Here is a 19,003-nt window from a genome sequence, read left to right as displayed (position 1 = left end):
AAAAATATTAAGAAAATGAACTAAAAAGGCAATGATTAAGGAATAAACCACTTGGAAAAATACATAACTAAGAAATATTGACGAATCGATTTAGTTTCAAAAACTCCCAGTATTTCAATGTTCTTTAAGTAAATAATTACGGAATAAACGACTTGGCGAAATTATTTTAAACACCATTTTCAAAAATATTTGCCAATTGAATTACAAGTTTGCAACGTCGTCCGACAAAGCAAATATTTTCAAATGTCCATTTTCTGGTTCTTGGTGAATGTTAATCTTTCGGGAGCTGTGCATTTCTGGAAAACCAATAAACATACATTCAATCTGTGATTTTGATTGAAAACGACGCTAAGAATAAATTTATATATCTTAAGAGTTGCTAAAAAATCCCCACATGTTCCTCCTTCTCCCCTATAAAATCATCGATTTGCTCACACGACCTTTGACTTCTCTGGTCTCAGGTTAAAGTTCAAAGGTCGGTGAACGTAGGGTTCCTCGCAACTACTTGGTCAATCATAACTACGTATGAAATGTCATTCAAATAGGTCGCGATTTTCTCTATAAATTTAATCCTGGAACTAATCAATGATGTTAATTAGTTCAGTGACTTAATATTAAATACTACTTACGCACTATATTGCATACAAATAACTGTTGCGAGTTAAATAATTGTTGAGCTAACATTTGAACAATTAGGAAAGAGCGAGGTAAAGAGTGTAGTAAACAAAACATTAATGTACCTACGCAAGGAGCCATCGACTTTCCCAATAATGCTTGAGAAGAAAATATAGCGCGGGACGGAGAGCGTCATATATTGATTTTCTAACATTATTCCATCGGTAAAATATGCCGCGGGGCTAACCTACGAAGGTTTGAAAGGGCCTATGAAAGTTTATGAGTTTGGAAAAATTCAAACTTAGAAAATTCTTCATACAAATTTACTAGGGCCTACAAAATTCTTAGTGCCCAGGGCCTACGAAGGTCACAGAACGGCACTTAGACACAAATTGAGAAACTTATCATCCCATTGAGAAAGAGTTTTTTAAGGTCGACGAAAGGTGTCACTTATTCTCGCAAAAACTAGCATCGTTTGTAATATGGACAACCATCAGATTTTCTCATTTTAAATAAAGTTACGTCAAATTGAAATTACTATTAAACCTGGTTTCATGCCCACCATTTACACAACTCCTGTCTGAACTCTCCCGCGCAAACTAGTTAAAACCAAGGGGGAAGTCAGATCGAGGGGCTGGTAGCCTGGTACCATATCCAAGCCATAGGATAACATTTTATCGAGAAGCAAAATAAGCCTTTTCAGTTCACATCAAGCCACGTAGAAGCTTCATGTGATTATCATAAATTTGCTGAATTTTGGTCTGTTAAGCAAACACTTTCTGATTTATCATCTTCTTAGTAAACGAAAACCCACAGTTTATAAACTTCTCACGTTGGCCGCTAGGTGGCTCTATGTAAACTGAAAAGGCTAATTGCGGAACTTAAGACTTACGAAGTATTTGCAAGAACGTTCCTGCCACGGTTTTTCGCGCGGTGCCGACGGGGCAGTGCTCCTCCAGCGTCGTTTCACCAAGGATAGCCACAGTTCTTTTAATACTCGAAATAGTCCTGATGACAGTCTGATTGCGATACGGTCTTGCTGGAGATAGCGACTCCGAGAATAAGGAAGAAGTGATGGAGAAACCAGTTGGTCTGCAGCCTGAACGACAAAATACGATGAGACACACAAGAGCAACCGGCGCTATGGAGTTTGGATATTTAATAAGACCAGCCCTCCAAGCCGGGGGCTTTTTCGTAAGGTGCCATCTGTATTCGTAAAAGATAACTATGCCACTAATTGTTGTTAGTTCTCTTTCAGTATAAAGATGTCACCAGGCGCAAATTAACGCGACTTCAAAGCAACCGCTTTTAAAACTCCACACTTCTTTTACTCCCAATGCCTGCTTTACTCCTCCAAGGTTTCACTAGATTTAGGTGCATTAAGTTCCGCATTCTCCATAAGGCTGACTACGCTCAAAGAAGCTCAAGGCCTAGGGGCCATGCCATGGGTTAATACGACACTAGTTTTCATGCACGTTGCAAGTATAAGGACAAGGGACCGGGAGTCTTTAGAAAAAAGGTTACTTTTTATTAAAGCGAGTACAAGAATTATGCCGGTTGACAAAGCGATTTATAAGGCAACAAAAGTGGCGTGGGGAAACCTAGATGACATAACCCGCTCAAACTAAATCGCGACATTGTTCCTCGTTGGACGACAGCACCGCAAGTGGACTTCCTTTAAACTAGATCCTGCCAACTAGGAGCAACAAACACAACACCCCATGCACACAAGGAGAACGCAACCCGTCAAAAGTCGTTGATTTTCTTGTGTACATTTTCCCTTGGCTAGACGCTTTAGCGCCTGCTGCCGTCGGAATGGGAAAATTCGGAAATTGTCTTCCCCCCCAGCCCGTAAAACGTTCAGCGTAAAGGCTCGTGACACTCGTCCAATGAAATTCGTACACAACCCTTAGTTAGCGTGTTTAAAGGCTAGCTGCGTTCTCCTTGTGTTTGTTGCTCCTAGCTGCCACAGTTTCGCCGTTTCTCCAGAGAATCGATATAATAAAAAAGATTGTTACTTATTTACTATCTGAATTTCTTTAGACTTATACATTAATACTAAACATTGTAAGGTCTTTTTTGAGTCGACGAGTGTTCCAAAATGTAAGTTCGCTATACCGACTTTAAAAAGGATCAAAAACGTACTTACGCGGAAATAACTCAAAAAGGTTTAAGATTTTTAAGCCGCGTTCACACTTAAATAGCTTCGTTTAGATAACTAGTTTTCGAAACCAGCGTGAGAAATCGCTTCGTGTTGGTTCGGGAAGCAACTTGTCCAAGTCCGCCCGCTTAGAATCGCTTTCAAAACGACCAGGCGGGGAAGTCAAATTGCTCGTATTTTCCAAAATAATGGGAATAAAATTCTAAATAATGTCCAATAATATTACTGTATGTATAGTAAACATGATTAACTAATTGTTATGGGATACATTTTAGTATTTTCAAAATTCTAGTCATAATTTGAAATGGCGTTAAGCCTTGGCTATAAGCGAACCGGGCTGAATAGAGTTCGCACGTCTGAAACAAGAATTATCGTCGGCAGTCAAAACTGGAATACAAACCGACCTAAACTGGGTTTTAGGCTCTAGTGTGAACGTGGCTTTAGAGTCGGCATTTGGACTAGGACCCAAAGCCCTACGTCACTTTTGTGGTCCTTCAATCAACTTGATTAAAGACTTAAGCTATAGTGAAGTTTCAGGGTCACATAAAATACATAATCAATTAAAATAAAATCAAGGTTATTCAACTCTGGGAGGTTGGATTACGCACAATAAATCAGATTTGCTTGCCAAAATTCCCCTCTTTAACATTATTGAAAGTGAACGGTGAACACCATTTCGTTAACCTACTTATTCATAAATTTTACAATTATGTTCCATGGTAAAATATATAAAATTTTAAAACACTATTAAAAAGGACTTTTTAATAGTCTTTTAATCTTACAAATTAAGTCTATTAATTCCCTTAGGTAAAGATGGACATAATCTTAATTAAATATTACCTTGAAAATTGTTTTTCTAAGTTATAAACGAATTTAATGGTATATAATTATTTTAATTATAAACCCACCATGCCATTGTTTTATGGTTTTGTTTCACGAGCTTTTATTTATCTGCAATAGTGAGCGTCGTTGAGAAATCCACATAAATCGCACTAATTCACAGTGACTTATTGTGGGCCACGTATTTTTATAACTATAGTTATCGGAAACACTATACAGCGTTACAACGTAACATTCTACAGTACAAAGTTACTGTAATGGGACTGCAAATTGTCTTCGGTTTCCCTTTTCCATAACAACTTAGGATAATAGTAAGTATAGTGTGGCACCGTAACATAACCACCTGAAAGTTGAATAAACCTGGGTCAATCTGATCTTAATTTTTAAACTTACCCCCAACTGAAGACGACACGCCGGAAAGGTCCGAGCGAACAGATGGTGTTGGACTTCCTAGCAATGAGGGCCAACTACAATTAAGACGACACCAATAAGACCATGTTGCAAAGAGATGTTGGACACTACAATATTCTGTGTTTGAATCTCAAAGGTGAAATGCGAAACGTTTGAGATTTAACAGCGCGATTTTTACCCTGATTTTTTTAAGTTAATTTTCGTCTAGATTTCGGGATTATCAACTACATTTTCAAGATTTTTGTTTCTATAGAGTGGTAAGGATTCTGACGAATGTCTGACCCCTTGCGTTGCTTGTTTGCTCTTTAAAGCTAAATAAATGTTAAAATAAAATAAAAACAACCACTTTTGCATAGTAAAAATTTTTACTATGCAAAAGTGGTTGTTTTTATTTTATTTTAATATCTTAATGCATAGGGTTTGTCAAACCTCACCAGCTAAATAAATGATTTGAGTAAAATTTTGGAAACACAAAGTGGGGGATAATCTATATTTTCCGAAGGTATTCATTATACGCGTATAGGCCCTTTTATCGCTACGCCTTCTTTTGTGTGCCGTTGAAAAGTAGATAAGTTGCGTATAAGCAGACGCTCTAGCGCTTCGAAGGCAGCAGCGAACGTCGCCTTGTGTTACTAAATTACCCGTATTAGTGGGATATGATAGACGCTATAAAAGGTAATGAAACTGACCCCCCAATGAAAAACCTAGCAACGCCCCTGAACGAAACTTGGAAATCCCTATAATATTATCTATTGTTTCTCTGAAGTAGACTTTCAAAGTATATTAAAATCTAGGGGAATAAGACTTTAAATTTAAATAAAATAAATGAATATCGTACCTTGTCGGTGGGCTCGGTTCCGCTGCTCTTATATCTATATGAAATACGTGACATGCAATGCATTAGTCGAATAAGGGAAGGTATATCTCAGGGGTTCGAATAATCCAATAGTTCATTGATGGTGTCTTTTGTCTTATTCCCTGCACCAAGGCATTAGAGCCGTATTTACCATCTAGTTAATATTGCGTGCAAATCCTACCATGGCACCAGCCCGGTCAACCAATATTCGAGACCAAAAACTATAGCTACGCCCCCTTCGGTTCGCCATTGAAACCTCATCGTTATTCGTAAATTTGTCTTTATAAATAATGATACTTGCATTTTAATTTAATTTTTGCAGCGTTTGCTTATATTTTGATAAGTTTATTTAAAAATAAAAGGTTCAATTTATGCCTTTTTAGTTGGTCTGTAGCAGATGCTAGATCACAGGCCCTATCTAACGTTACGCCACCTAGACTCAGTCGCGAATGAAATGACAAAAGATATGCGTATAGTAGACGACTCGTGTTTCCAGTTTCAATAACGTGCTTTATCAAGCCTACAAAAACTACCAGAGGCGCAATATTATTCTGATCCTTATTTTATTGTCAAGCCCTAATATACCTTACTGACTAGAAATACGAATAAGCAAAGCAAATAAGAGTAATAATTTTACTTTCAATGTCATCCTCTGCGGGTGTCAAAGCTTGGAGCTCTCGTGGTTGGAAATCTGGTAGAAATGGAAGCACAGTCGGCGGAGACCAGCGTGGTCTGGTAAATGGCGAAAGTACTGGGCTCCGCGAAGGTGTTCGTTGTGGAATATCCCTTTCAAGTTCGTGCAAAACCGGGGACGATATTGGAAGTGATGGAATCGGAGGGTCCGATGGCGGTGACCACTGTGGCCTGGCAAATGGCGAAATTTTAGGACTTTCCGGAGGTGAGGAAACCGGCGTAGTACGGTGACTTCGTGGGGGCGGTGTATCAGGTGGGCTTAGTCTTGGCGCGCGAGCTGGTTCAGGGGCGGGTTGGACCGTGGAAGATAAAGGAGGTTCAGTAAGCCGTCTGGAGGGTGGTTTCGTTGGGGAATATTGTTTAGGTTTGCGAGACCTCCGTGGGGGAGTTAGTCGGGGTTGGCGAGGAGATGTCTGTGGGGGTGAAGGTCGTTGTCTTCGTGGAGATCTAGGTGGGGGAGATAGTCGGGGTTGGCGAGGAGATGTCTGTGGGGGAGATGGTCGGGGTTGGCGAGATGTCTCTGGGATTGATGGTCGGGGTTGGCGAGGAGATGTCAGTGGGGGAGATGGTCGGGGTCGTATAGGCGTCGATTCAGATAACCAACGTGTTGGCGATGGAAAGGTAGGACTGCTGGACGGAGACAGAGCACCTGGAAACGGTACGTCTGGCGGAGTAATTGGACACATATCGACAAGAATTTCTAAAATCAAGTCCTCGGGATCTAATAAAAAATAAAAATTATTGGAAATTGGTAGATTCGAGGCCGAGGGTTTATCATGGGGAGTAATCGGTGTACAGGAAACTAAAAAATTTCCAAATCAAAGAAAATTTTTAAATTACTAATTTGGTATGTTACGTAAACAACTAAATTCATATTTTTGAAAATAAATTTACTAAATTACGCATTTAGCTATATCCGTTCTGCCAATAATTAAATTATGCGTTCTGCAAATTATGAAATTGCACTTTCAACAAAATATGAAATTGCACTTTCAACAAAATATGAAATTGCACTTTCAACAAAATATGAAATTGCACTTTCAACAAAATATGAAATTGCACTTTCAACAAAATATGAAAATTATCTTTCAACAAAATATGAAATTATCTTTCAACAAAATATGAAATTACTCTTTCAACAAATTATGAAATTACTCTTTCAACAAATTATGAAATACAAAGTTTCGCAAATTATTAAATTACTATTCCGCATATTATTAAATTACTCATTCCACAAATGATTAAAAACTAATTTCACAAATTATTTAACTACTCATTCCACAAATTATTAAATTACTCCTTCCGCAGATTATTAAATTACTCATTCCACAAATAATTAAATTACTCCTTCCGCAAACTATTAAATTACTCATTCTACAAATAATTAAATTACTCCTTCCGCAAACTATTAAATTACTCATTCTACAAATAATTAAATTACTCATTCCGCAAATTATTAAATTACTCACTACGCAAATTATTAAATTACTCACTACGCAAATTATTAAATTACTCACTACGCAAATTATTAAATTACTCACTACGCAAATTATTAAATTACTCATTCCACAAATTATTAAATTACTCATTCTACAAATAATTAAATTACTCCTTCCGCAAACTATTAAATTACTCATTCTACAAATAATTAAATTAATCCTTCCGCAAACTATTAAATTACTCATTCTACAAATAATTAAATTATTCATTCCGCAAATTATTAAATTACTCACTACGCAAATTATTAAATTACTCACTACACAAATTATTAAATTACTCATTCCACAAATTATTAAATTACTCATTCCGCAAACTATTAAATTACTCATTCCACAAATTATTAAATTACTCATTCCGCAAACTATTAAATTACTCATTTTACAAATAATTAAATTACTCATTCCGCAAATTATGAAATTACTCACTACGCAAATTATTAAATTACACACTACGCAAATTATTAAATTACTCACTACGCAAATTATTAAATTACTCATTCCGCAAACTATTAAATTACTCATTCTACAAATAATTAAATTACTCATTCCGCAAATTATGAAATTACTCACTACGCAAATTATTAATTTACTCATTCCGCAAATTATTAAATTACTCATTTCACAAATTATTAAATTACTCATTCCGCAAATTTTTAAATAACTATTTTTTTCTAACTGAAATAAAATACTAACATTCCAATTTTATTATTTTCATAACTTTTACGATCGCGGGCGATAATGGTTGTAAACCTATAAACAACTCCTTTATTAAAGGGATTTTCCTCCGAGTACTTCGGTTTCCCCTTTCCATAACCGGTTTCCCCTTTCCATAACAGGTAATAAAGGTTTTAAAAGAATTCGTTGCTGTATGGGTGTCTGTTTCTCTAGAAGTTCCAATGCAGGATAATAATCAAGGCACATAGCGACTTTTAAAGGTGGCCGGGTTACAAGGTTAGGAGGGTGCTGGCAACTAGGAGGAACAAACACAAGGAGAACGCAGCTAGCCTTTAAACCCGCTAACGCAGTGTTGTGTACGAATTTCATTGGACGAGCCTATACGCTGAACGTTTTACAATTTCCGAATTTTCCCCTTCCGACGGCAGCAGGCGCTAAACCGTCTAGCCAATGAAAAATGTAGTAAGAAAATATAAGTCTTTTGACGGGTTGCTTTCTCCTTGGGTAGGGTGGTGTGTTTGTTGCTCCTAGGTGGCAAGCACTTCACGCCACGCGAGCCAACAGCTCCCTACACTTACTACTAGATTTTAACCTCTATAAGTTTCTACTCAGAGGGAAGATAACTTGCAAACTCAACGCAGAAGGAATGGTTCAGAGTTTTCACCCAGTGCCACAAGCTGGGATCGAACCCGGCTCCTCTTACTGCGAGGCGAAAGTGCTAACCACTGCGCCACCCCACATATAAAGTAGTAATATTTAGTTCCATGATAAGACTTACGGATGCCCGGGATCCTCCGGTAGTTCGTCCGACGAATATCGATAAACCTTCTCCAGTCGGGAACATTAATTCTTCCTATTATGGTCTCGTCACCTGAAAATTAGATTGACTTCATTTAATACATATGGAATAATACAACTTTCTTGCCTAATAATAGACAGGTTAAGCCACCCTTGGTGTAGCGAAAACTTGTAGCTGAGTGTAGACGTAGCTTTATTTTGTACAATCTACGCGCCTACAAGTTCCCCTACACGTAGTCTATTATTGCCTATGGGCCGGTACTATATTCCGTTAATCTTGAGGATTCAAGGGAGTAGAAACTTAATCGAAAAACCTGTGATTTGTCGTAACTCTTGCATTCGAGCTCTCATTTCCTCGAAAATCCTTGGATACACACGAGAGAGCTACATAAAGAAATAGGAATTAATTAAAACAACAACGAAAGTGAGTTTTTGTAGCGGTTCGGGCTGCTCCGACGAGTTTACTGGTTTACTCTATCTGGTTGCGGCTGCTACAACCACCTCATTTCTCTCTAGCTGCTCCTGTTACCCCCTTGTTGCCTTGCCCCATTTTTCTTAATGGATGGCCCTGTTAACCCCTCTTTGTCATGTCCCAACTCTCTATCTCGTTGCGGCTGCTACACCCTCATTTCTCTCTAGCTGCTCCTGTTACCCCCTTGTTGCCTTGCCCCATTTTTCTTAATGGATGGCCCTGTTAACCCCTCTTTGTCATGTCCCAACTCTCTATCTCGTTGCGGCTGCTACACCCTCATTTCTCTCTAGCTGCTCCTGTTACCCCCTTGTTGCCTTGCCCCATTTTTCTTAATGGATGGCCCTGTTAACCCCTCTTTGTCATGTCCCAACTCTCTATCTCGTTGCGGCTGCTACACCCTCATTTCTCTCTAGCTGCTCCTGTTACCCCCTTGTTGCCTTGCCCCATTTTTCTTAATGGATGGCCCTGTTAACCCCTCTTTGTCATGTCCCAACTCTCTATCTCGTTGCGGCTGCTACACCCTCATTTCTCTCTAGCTGCTCCTGTTACCCCCTTGTTGCCTTGCCCCATTTTTCTTAATGGATGGCCCTGTTAACCCCTCTTTGTCATGTCCCAACTCTCTATCTCGTTGCAGCTGCTACACCCTCATTTCTCTCTAGCTGCTCCTGTTACCCCCTTGTTGCCTTGCCCCATTTTTCTTAATGGATGGCCCTGTTAACCCCTCTTTGTCATGTCCCAACTCTCTATCTCGTTGCGGCTGCTACACCCTCATTTCTCTCTAGCTGCTCCTGTTACCCCCTTGTTGCCTTGCCCCATTTTTCTTAATGGATGGCCCTGTTAGTCCCTTGCTGTCTTACCCCAACCTTTTTCTTTGTATGCTCTTGTTACCCCCTTGTTGTCTTGCCTAGCTCTCTCTCCTTGGTTGCAGCTGCTACGCCCTCATTGTGTTGCCCCATTTTCTCTCTGGCTGCCCCTGTTGTCTTGCCCCAATCTTTGCCTCTGACTGCAACAGCTGTCCCAGCGCTATTCATAAAAATTGAGACTGTGAAACCCGTGCCATGATATCTGATTATTCGGATGGGACATTCTATTTATTAATGTAAACGGACTTGTGAGTGAGAGATATTTCATGCACTTACCACAGGTGGCGTCCTATATTGCGTTAAGATATTTCTCCGAATTTCATCGTAACTGAGGCTTTTCTCCTGAAAAAAAAAAGAATAAAATGATTATTTGGGCGATGAAATTGATACACGTTGAAAGAAAAATACACTTATAAATTTCAAAATGAAATAATGGAATGATTATTTGGGCGATGAAATTGATTGAAAGAAAAATACACTTTTAAAATTTAAAATAATGGACAAAATCAGGCTCTTAAAAATGCTTACAGGCACGCCACAAATAAGCCGCATCAGAGGGAAAGGACGATGCGCGTGACAACCAGAACAGGGGGGAGTGAAAACTCGATATTTTGTGACTTAGAACCTTCTGAAATTAGTCGTATGGCTGACACTTTAGAGTGAATGAGCCCCATTGCATTATATTCGCGATCATATTCTGATATGGGTTGAGTTATTAACTGTTTTCCCTAAAGATGCTCGATACGGAATAAAATATTCGGTGGCAGATACCTTAGGGGGCGTTCTTCTTCTGGGCGGTCGCCGGAGCACAGGTACTTCAGGCACCTTGAATGGGCTCGGTTCATCGCTTCTTACAGGTGATGCTCCATCGGTTTCTGAGGAAGTCCAAAGTCTTTCCTCGGGTTCTCCAACCACTTGACGGGATGTTTCCGGCGCTTGTGGACGGACAACAACTGCAACAACAATAGACAGGTTAAGGCCAAAGTAGTAGGGCGGTACTTGGGTCTTTGTAGAACCTTTACATGCCCGAACTATGGTGATGGAATTTGGTGGTTAAGGGTAAATTGTACCCCTCTCATGATAAAAGTCGATTAGGGAGGATGTATTTTTACTTACCCAAAATTGCAAAACAAATTGCATTCCAAAAATTCCCACCTGTCTGAAATGTATTTAGGTACTAGTGTTATATTATTACTAGGGATGCACCGATATATCGGCCTAATTTTCTAATATCGGTAAATATCAGCCTAAACGAAGCCGATATCGGCCGATACCGGTATTAGAAAATAGTCTGGAAAAACTTAAAAAATAAGAAAATTCTAGATTAACTAACTAAATTGATTTGTGATAGAAAGTATGAATCACGGAAAATTAGAATAAACATATTCGCATATGCTCTTGCAAAATTCTTTTAATGAAAAATTAGAATTTAAAATGGTACGAGAGTGCACTGAACTGCCTTTTATAATGATTATATCATATACACTACTGCTATGATAGATAACTTTGTTAATATCGGTCGATTAATTGGCCGATATTTTTTTTATCGACCGATATAATTTACTTATATCAGCCGGCCAATATATCGGCTGTACCCATATCGGTGCATCCCTAAATTCATTATCGTTGCAAATACAAGTGTTGCGAGTTACCATGTTAAACGAATTTCTGTCTTAAAGTGTTGGTTGCACGAAAAATCGATAGTAATAAAAACGAAAGAATGCGGGCTTGTTTTGAAGCCCAGGACGTTCTCTTTCCAAAAATGTCATTGTCGAAACAAATTTCCAAGCCTAAGTGTATTAACTTTGAGTCCGAAACTGACCTTTTTCAGTCCCCAAAATCCTGAAATTTTCGGCGAATTTCTCTCCTCCGTAGCACGAGCAATTTGGGGCAAATCAAAGCTGTAGTTTTATTCCTAAAATAGAAGGAACTGAAGTGGAGGGATTCTGTTTACTTGTAGAAGTTTTCAAACCAGAGGTTTTTAATCATAATATTAGGATTATTATCGAAATAAAAAATATATTTTACAAGTAGCATTCGGTTTCATATCGTTTTTCTACTACGTAGGCATGTGTATGCCTATTTCATTTACTACCGCGTAGGACTTTTTCCTGAGTGTTAAATCAACCCGCTTTTAATCCCAGATGTAAAGAAATGTATTACAGACAATTAGCCAATGATACGCTTCGCATTTTCTGACGTCATGGGTGCCGAGAAGAATTTTAGAAGTCTGGAAATTCGCCGAAAAACTCGATTTCCACCATTTCGACTTCTTTTTATAATAATTGAAAGACCACTAAACGATTTTGATGAAATTTTCTGTACTGGCTATAAAATGTTTGCTCTTTCTAATGAATCTTTAATTAGCCATAGCTAACATTTCCTGCAACCAACACTTTAATTATAAACTTTGCGGCTTTCGAAATTTTAGAAGAATTAACACTAAAAGTTGAACAAACTATTTTATCGTTGCATTGTATTTTTTTGGCTGAACCCTGAAAGCATCTCCGCGCGGAAAGTTTTTTTCTAGTGAATGGCCCAATTATTGACGGGGACGTTGCACAGGGAAGGGGACAAAAATAGTATCTCCAGAAAAAAGTCGAGCTTCCCGCACAGAAAATTTTGTACCGAAATCTTTCACACCTTAATCGTATAAATATAAAAACAAGGACGAAATAGTAAGCCTAAAACGGAGTTTAGTTTTGCTTTTCCCTACACGACGTACATGTATTGACCCCGTCTGTAAGTCAAGTATATAGCAGTGTAGTCGCGCCTATTCTTTGTGGGAGCACGCCATCTATTTAAAAAAAAAAGCTTCAATTTATTTTAAAAGATGGTGCACGTCTGCGTGGATTAGTAGCGATTCCACTCTCATCGCAGCCTTCTAGCTTGCCCGTTTTCCTTGAGATTACCGGATAGTTCAGTGGTTCTAGTCTCATTTCCATTTCTATGGGCTCGACTCTCCATACTCTCTCTTAAAATATGTTATATAAATCTGATAGTACATACCGAAATACAACATAGAGAATCGGCACTTACTTGGGATCTCATATTCGTGGAAAGGAATTTGTTTGCATAAGTTCTTAAACGTGATGTCATCACTGAGCTCTTCCTGATCGTCATCAGAATCATCAGAGTCATCGCTTGTGTCCACATCGACACCTTCAAGTCTATTCAAAGAAAAGTTGAACGTGATAAACATAAAGCAGATAACACAGTCATTATTATAATCAGGCCTTGCTTTTGGGTAATAATGCAAAAAAGAGGGAGTAAAGATAAAAATTTAGGCAAGCTGGTCAAGTTTAGGTCGCACAATCTCTCGAACAGAGCGACCGAGAGTATGTCGAGTGGTACATGAGAGTACATCAACTGGTATGGAATTCCATAGATCGATTGTTCGTTGGGGAAAATGCCATTTGCGCAGGGATGTCTTGGTCCTAGGTTTAAAGATTTTGGCGTCGTGTCCTCGAGTGCGATGTAGGGAATCAAATCGAAAGAAGGAGTTAGGGTCGACTTATGAGACGCCTTTCCACATACTCCAGAGTTGTAAGATATCATTCACTACATGTCTGAGTTTGGTGGAGTCGAGTTGGAGTGTGGTGTCGCGGTCATCGGGGGATAAGTGTTCCAGGACGCAAGTCAATTTGGTAAAATGATTGTGCGCTTTCCTAAGGCTATCTTGGTCACCAAGTAGAGATGGCCTCCACACTTCTGACGTGAAGTTTATGTGGGGAAGAATCAGCGACGTATACAGGGTGCGGATATGTCGTGGGGACCGAAAGGAGAAGTTCCGTCTGGTGAAGCTCGTGAGGGAGTTGATCCTTTTAACGACCTTGGAAGTGTGGTAACTATAGTTCAGGGTGGTGTCTATCCAGATTCCTAGGTCTCGAACCGGGAGTTCGCTCTAGGAAGGCCGATGCCAGCTAGTGTGGAGGTGGTCGAGAGATTATGTTTACCGAGATAGATCACACAACTCGTCTGGATGTTAAATGACATGCAGTGATTCTACTCCCAGGTAGAAACGGCATCAAGGTCTTGCTGGAGGAGAAGGTTATCTTGAACCGTATCCACCGAATGGGCTATTTTGGACTGCGTAACAACATTGGCAGTAGCCCCGCCAGGATTTTTTCGCGAGTAGGCACTGCGTGATTAAGAGGCCCCCATAAAAAACTTCTTTGTAATTTTTGTTGTTCTTTAACTAGCCAAATTGTATATAATTATTTAAAAATTTTATTATTATTAAATCAATAAAATTTTTATTATTATTAAATTAATAAAAATGTTATCATTATTAAATTAATAAAAATGTTATCATTAAATTAATAATTTTTTTATCATTATTAAATTAATAATTTTTTTATCATTATTAAATTAATAAAAATGTTATTATTATTAAATTAATAAAAGTTTTATTATTATTAAATTAATAAATTTTTTATTATTAAGTATATTATTTACAAATAAATATTACCAACTTTACTTTTAATCGAAGAATTCCACCCTACGATTACCTCTTTACCCAAATTCATCAACTATTTATTTAGACTTGTCTCCCCCATTGTTAAGGGGGAAGATTGCTGTGGCCATTGTCTAGTTTCGCGCTATTTCAAGCTGAACTGTTTTATTGTTGTGTTTTAACTTATTAAATTAATATTGATGTGTAAAACAGCCTCTTGTTTAGTGCTCAAAATAATTTTGACAATTTTAAATTTCAAAGTAATCTAATTATTACGTTTTAATTCGGACCCCCGGAGCTAAACACGTTGGGCAAGCGCCCAAACTACCCTATAGTAGTTGACCTCTTGAACAATAATTTTTCTCACTAAACTTGCTTTTAAATCATGACATTTTTTTAAAATATCTAATATTGCAATAAAGTTTCCCCTATTCCCAATATTGTCGGCGGATATGTAAGTGTTCCCCTGAAGTGCTAAATCTTGTTGGGCACATAAAATAATCACTTCCACGTGTGCAGATAGGACCTCTCTGTTTCTAATAACGTCTAGTCTATGGTGGTCGTTAACCTGGTAAACTATTGATCCACGGGATTTGGATTCCATGTAGCCTAAGTACATTTTGTAGGCTAGTTGGTGAGAAGATTTTTTGGAAGTGAAGTGTTCTTCGAATTGTGTCCCCATGTTTTTTCAATCCGAAAATCCCTTTAGAAATGCAGTGTTTCTACTGCCTAAAAAATGACGGCCACAAAAACAATACACTGCATCCTTTGCAACTGAATATTCAATCATTTGATATTTTATTTGTCATACCAAGAAGAATTGAAACCTCGATTTTTACCGCCAATTAATCTTTTAGGAAAAGGATTTAGTTTAGGCTGAACTGGAAGGCAATCTTTATCTAGACTAATATCCAAGTTATTCAACGCGTGTAAGCCCATTTATTTTGAATTGGACACGTTGTTTGATGTATTTTGTGCATGGTTAGAGTTGGGGTTTGCAATTACTTCTGCAATTTCTCCTTCATGAGTTAGTTCCATTTCCATATCAGTACTGACGTTTGGAAGAACTTCAGCAGTATTACTAAAACAGTGACTGTTATCAGTCTCCAAGGATTCTAAACCCTTTCCCAATTCTTTGACTAGGTTTTTCTCAGAACTATAGTTATGGCTTTGCACCGACGATTTCAAAAAACGTACCATTGCACCTTTCTGATTACTAACGAAACTATCTTCCCTTTTCCATTTTTCTCATTTTTGGGACCCAGATAAAAATTTTCTGGTACTCATATTTGAAAATGCTACTATTATATACTAATAGCGAAATAACCTTAAAAAGGTTTAAGAAAATAAAGCTTAGTTAAAGCTATGTAGTCTTCAAACAGACTTTTTAATAATACCAGCTATATCAAAGCCCTGAAAAAAGCGGTTTTAATATTTTTTCTAGAATAGATAATTAGCCTTGAAAAGGGCTTTTTGAATAATTTAGCTAGAATAGGTAATTAGCCTTGAAAAAGGCTGTTTAAAAATTAGCTTAAAACAGCTAAATAGCCTTTAAAAAGGCTGTATTGGCAAAGTTAGTCTCGGAAGAGACTTAGAAAAAATTTGACTGGGAGAGAATCTAAATTGAGAACTACCTGTTTGTTCAGGAGCAGAAAACGAAATGAAGAAACGCGCGTTATCTGGGACAAGTCCCACCACCGAAGGTCTAGGTCCTTTCTCTACGATCATTGGTCACTGATATCACGTGATTTCGCAAAAGGGACAAGGAGTAAAAAGAAAAAACCCTAATCCCCAGGACGCTCTCTATTCAAAGTAGTGACTGGTACGATGCTTTACGCTTCGACTTCAGCTCCGCTGGGATTTCCCTTCGTTTAAGCGTTGCAACGGTTTAAGTCGTATTAAAGAAATCCAGTTTCTCACTTTATGCCCCCTTTTGTAGAATTCCTAGAAACTAAGCTTATGTTTATTGTGTTGGTTGGAGCTAAGTTATCACTGAGGCGAACAGGTGTTTTTTTTTTGCTGCTTTCCTTGCACGACGGACTTTCCCGTCCCGGGCCAGTCTTTTGTCATATACTCTATATCAATGTTAACAGAGTACACTACCAAAACCAGAAACCACAGAGTTCGCTGCCTTTGTTTGTGTACTCAAGTAATATTGATTTCGAGTATAGGTGGTTCAAAATGGAAAGTTTTGTTAGGGCCATTTAGGACTCTTGGAAATTGGAATTGAATGGGAGTTCTTTTTTTAGGGGGCTAGATGACCAATTTTTAAAAATAAATAAAATTTAAAAATCACATTTGGAGGCCCCAGAGGCAATTTTGTTAAAATTTTAGAGGCCCCTAAAATAGGCCTAAAATTTTTGAACATAGGCACGTGCCTACTTGTGCCTACTGCTGGCGGGGGCACTGAACATTGGGTAAAGAGTTAATAAAAATACAACCGATTTTTCCAACAATAGTTTCCTTGCTATGAATAATTAATTAGTATAATTAATAAATAAAACAAAAACATAACTGACAAAGCTAATGCTTTCAACCGATCTCAACAACCGTTATCTGATCCGATGAAACATAAAAAAAGTGATTTAACACACACGCGCGTACTATATAACGAACAGATTCGCTTGCTTTCTATCATGCGTTGGTACGACAATTCGTACCGTTTGGATGTTGACAGAGCTGCGTGTAATAAATAGATATTTAATAATGGAACTAAATCCATTTCGGCGCATTTGTACCTTACGAGCGATGATCGTCAATCAGGGTTGCCACAACATTCTGACATTCAAATTCCTGGAGTATTCCCTGCTTTCCGTGACCATTTCAAGTTATTTTCCATGACTTTTTAAGGTCAAACTTTTCATTTTATATTTAACTTTTATCATCAGAAGTTAATAAATTTAAATCGACTTATATTTCAGTAAAAAGGTTATTGGCATGTTGAAAAAATTCCAGAGTAAAATTACCTTAAAAAGTGCCAAGATAAAATTGAATTCCCTGACTTTTCCCTGACTTTATTATAAATTCTACAAATCCCCTGACATTTCCCCAACTTTTAGGGCCCATTTTTAAATTCCCTGACTTTTCCCTGACGTGTGGCCACCCTTTCAATAATGATAAAAAGCTATATTTACCTACTAGGCTGCCCTGGTCCGAGTAATTGTCGTAGCAAGGAGTAACACGATTCTGTCCAAAAAGGATACAATAGTTAAAATAGCCCCATGATCGGTTAAAGTATAAGGGCTGAGCTACATAATCAAGTGTTTTGAAAAAAGTCAAAAACCCTGTCTTTGACAAGCATCTTATTGAGACGCCTTTGCCAGAGATGGGTTAAGACGTTATGAATTCTCGCAAGACCAATTTTTGGAAAGTGGAAGCAACTCAGGCAGAGGGTACCAATTCTAACGCTGGGTGCAGAAATGAAACTTTCAAGGAAGGGACGAGGTATGCTTACTTTGGACTAGATCCGCTTTAGCGAAATACACTCTGTTGAGGCCAGATAGGAAAAAGCCTGCCGTTCTGAGGGACAATTTGGGAAGCAGTGGCACGTCGAATGGCGTCACAGGTTCCTCAAACGTTCCGTTGGCCAACTTCCAGGTTTTGTCACTGTTTAAGTGCGATAGAATAAATGCTAAAAAGTGTTCTTTTACTTGATAAGAAATTAAAGACTTCTGATTTAATTTTGGTTGTAGAGGCGGTTTCGACGGTTTTCGACTATTCGCTACGGAATCTTGTCTAAGTGGACCCTTTGCGCCAAGCTCTTCGGCAGTAGCGCGTATGATTTAGCGTCTGCTATTGTCAAATAAGATAACAATGCTGGCGACGTATTTCCTCCAGGGTTGAACATAAGGATATTTTTTTTAGTAGTTAGCCTGACTAGCAAGCCTCCTATCTTAATTTAATTTAGTAGTACTAGGGGTGTAAAAATGGGGGTATAAAACCAGAAGGATAGGCGTCAGAATTAAAATAGGAGTTTATTATCAGAGATAATTTTTTTAAAACATTACAACTTTAATTGCGCAATAAAAGCAAGTTAAAAACATATCTACATATGTATCAACGACGTTGATGTTGATACATATGTAGATATGTTTTTAACTTGCTTTTATTGCGTAATTAAAGTTGTAATGTTTTAAAATAATTATCTCTTATTTATACGTTAGTTAGTCTTCTATTTATTTTAAGAGTCTATTATCACTTGCGTTACATGACTTTGGCCGATCACAATTTTTTCCAGAGGCGAAAAATTATCGTAAATTTGTGAAAAAGGGCGCGTGTCTAGTATTTTCTACGAGAGCTCAGGAGCTCTTGTGTCTATTTAAAAATGAAACTGAGCTATATATTTTAGCAAGTAATATATCTAAACTAACGAAAGTGTTTCTAAATATACCCATTTCATTGACAATATCTGGTATTGTCAATCTTTGTTTTTATACCATTGCGTTGTCATAAATATGGGAAGCTAAATTAAATTTCAATTAAATAATGATACCCTCTACTTTCTAGAAAGTAGAAATATTTTACCACGTCTCTTTGAAGCCAAATAAAGGGGAGCACTACCACCCACGATTACGACCTTGAATATGGCGATACTTAGATACTCAGCGCCGCCACCGGCCATACAAGGCAACGACACCTGCAAATCTCAACCTTACGGTAGAACG

The 19,003-nt window shown here is 38.0% G+C and overlaps 1 protein-coding gene across 1 annotated transcript; it reads right to left on the bottom strand.

Annotated features, from left to right (window-relative positions):
* Nucleotides 1-201: 201 nt before the first annotated feature.
* Nucleotides 202-18,733, bottom strand: LOC149957428 (uncharacterized). Its single transcript, XM_090167027.1, has 10 exons — nucleotides 18,730-18,733; nucleotides 17,794-17,970; nucleotides 17,474-17,525; nucleotides 12,923-13,053; nucleotides 10,655-10,836; nucleotides 10,160-10,225; nucleotides 8,863-8,932; nucleotides 6,181-6,297; nucleotides 1,508-1,714; nucleotides 202-296 (listed from the first exon to the last, which is right to left on the bottom strand). The coding sequence occupies exons 1-10, from the start codon at nucleotides 18,731-18,733 to the stop codon at nucleotides 202-204; spliced, it is 1,101 nt and encodes a 366-aa protein (XP_090023153.1).
* Nucleotides 18,734-19,003: the final 270 nt, after the last annotated feature.

Source organism: Leiobunum rupestre, chromosome 2 (genome assembly GCF_980474605.1).
Source record: "Leiobunum rupestre chromosome 2, qqLeiRupe1.1.hap1, whole genome shotgun sequence".
NCBI classification, from domain to species: Eukaryota; Metazoa; Arthropoda; class Arachnida; order Opiliones; family Sclerosomatidae; genus Leiobunum; species Leiobunum rupestre.
This window is presented reverse-complemented; position numbering and strand designations above follow the sequence as displayed.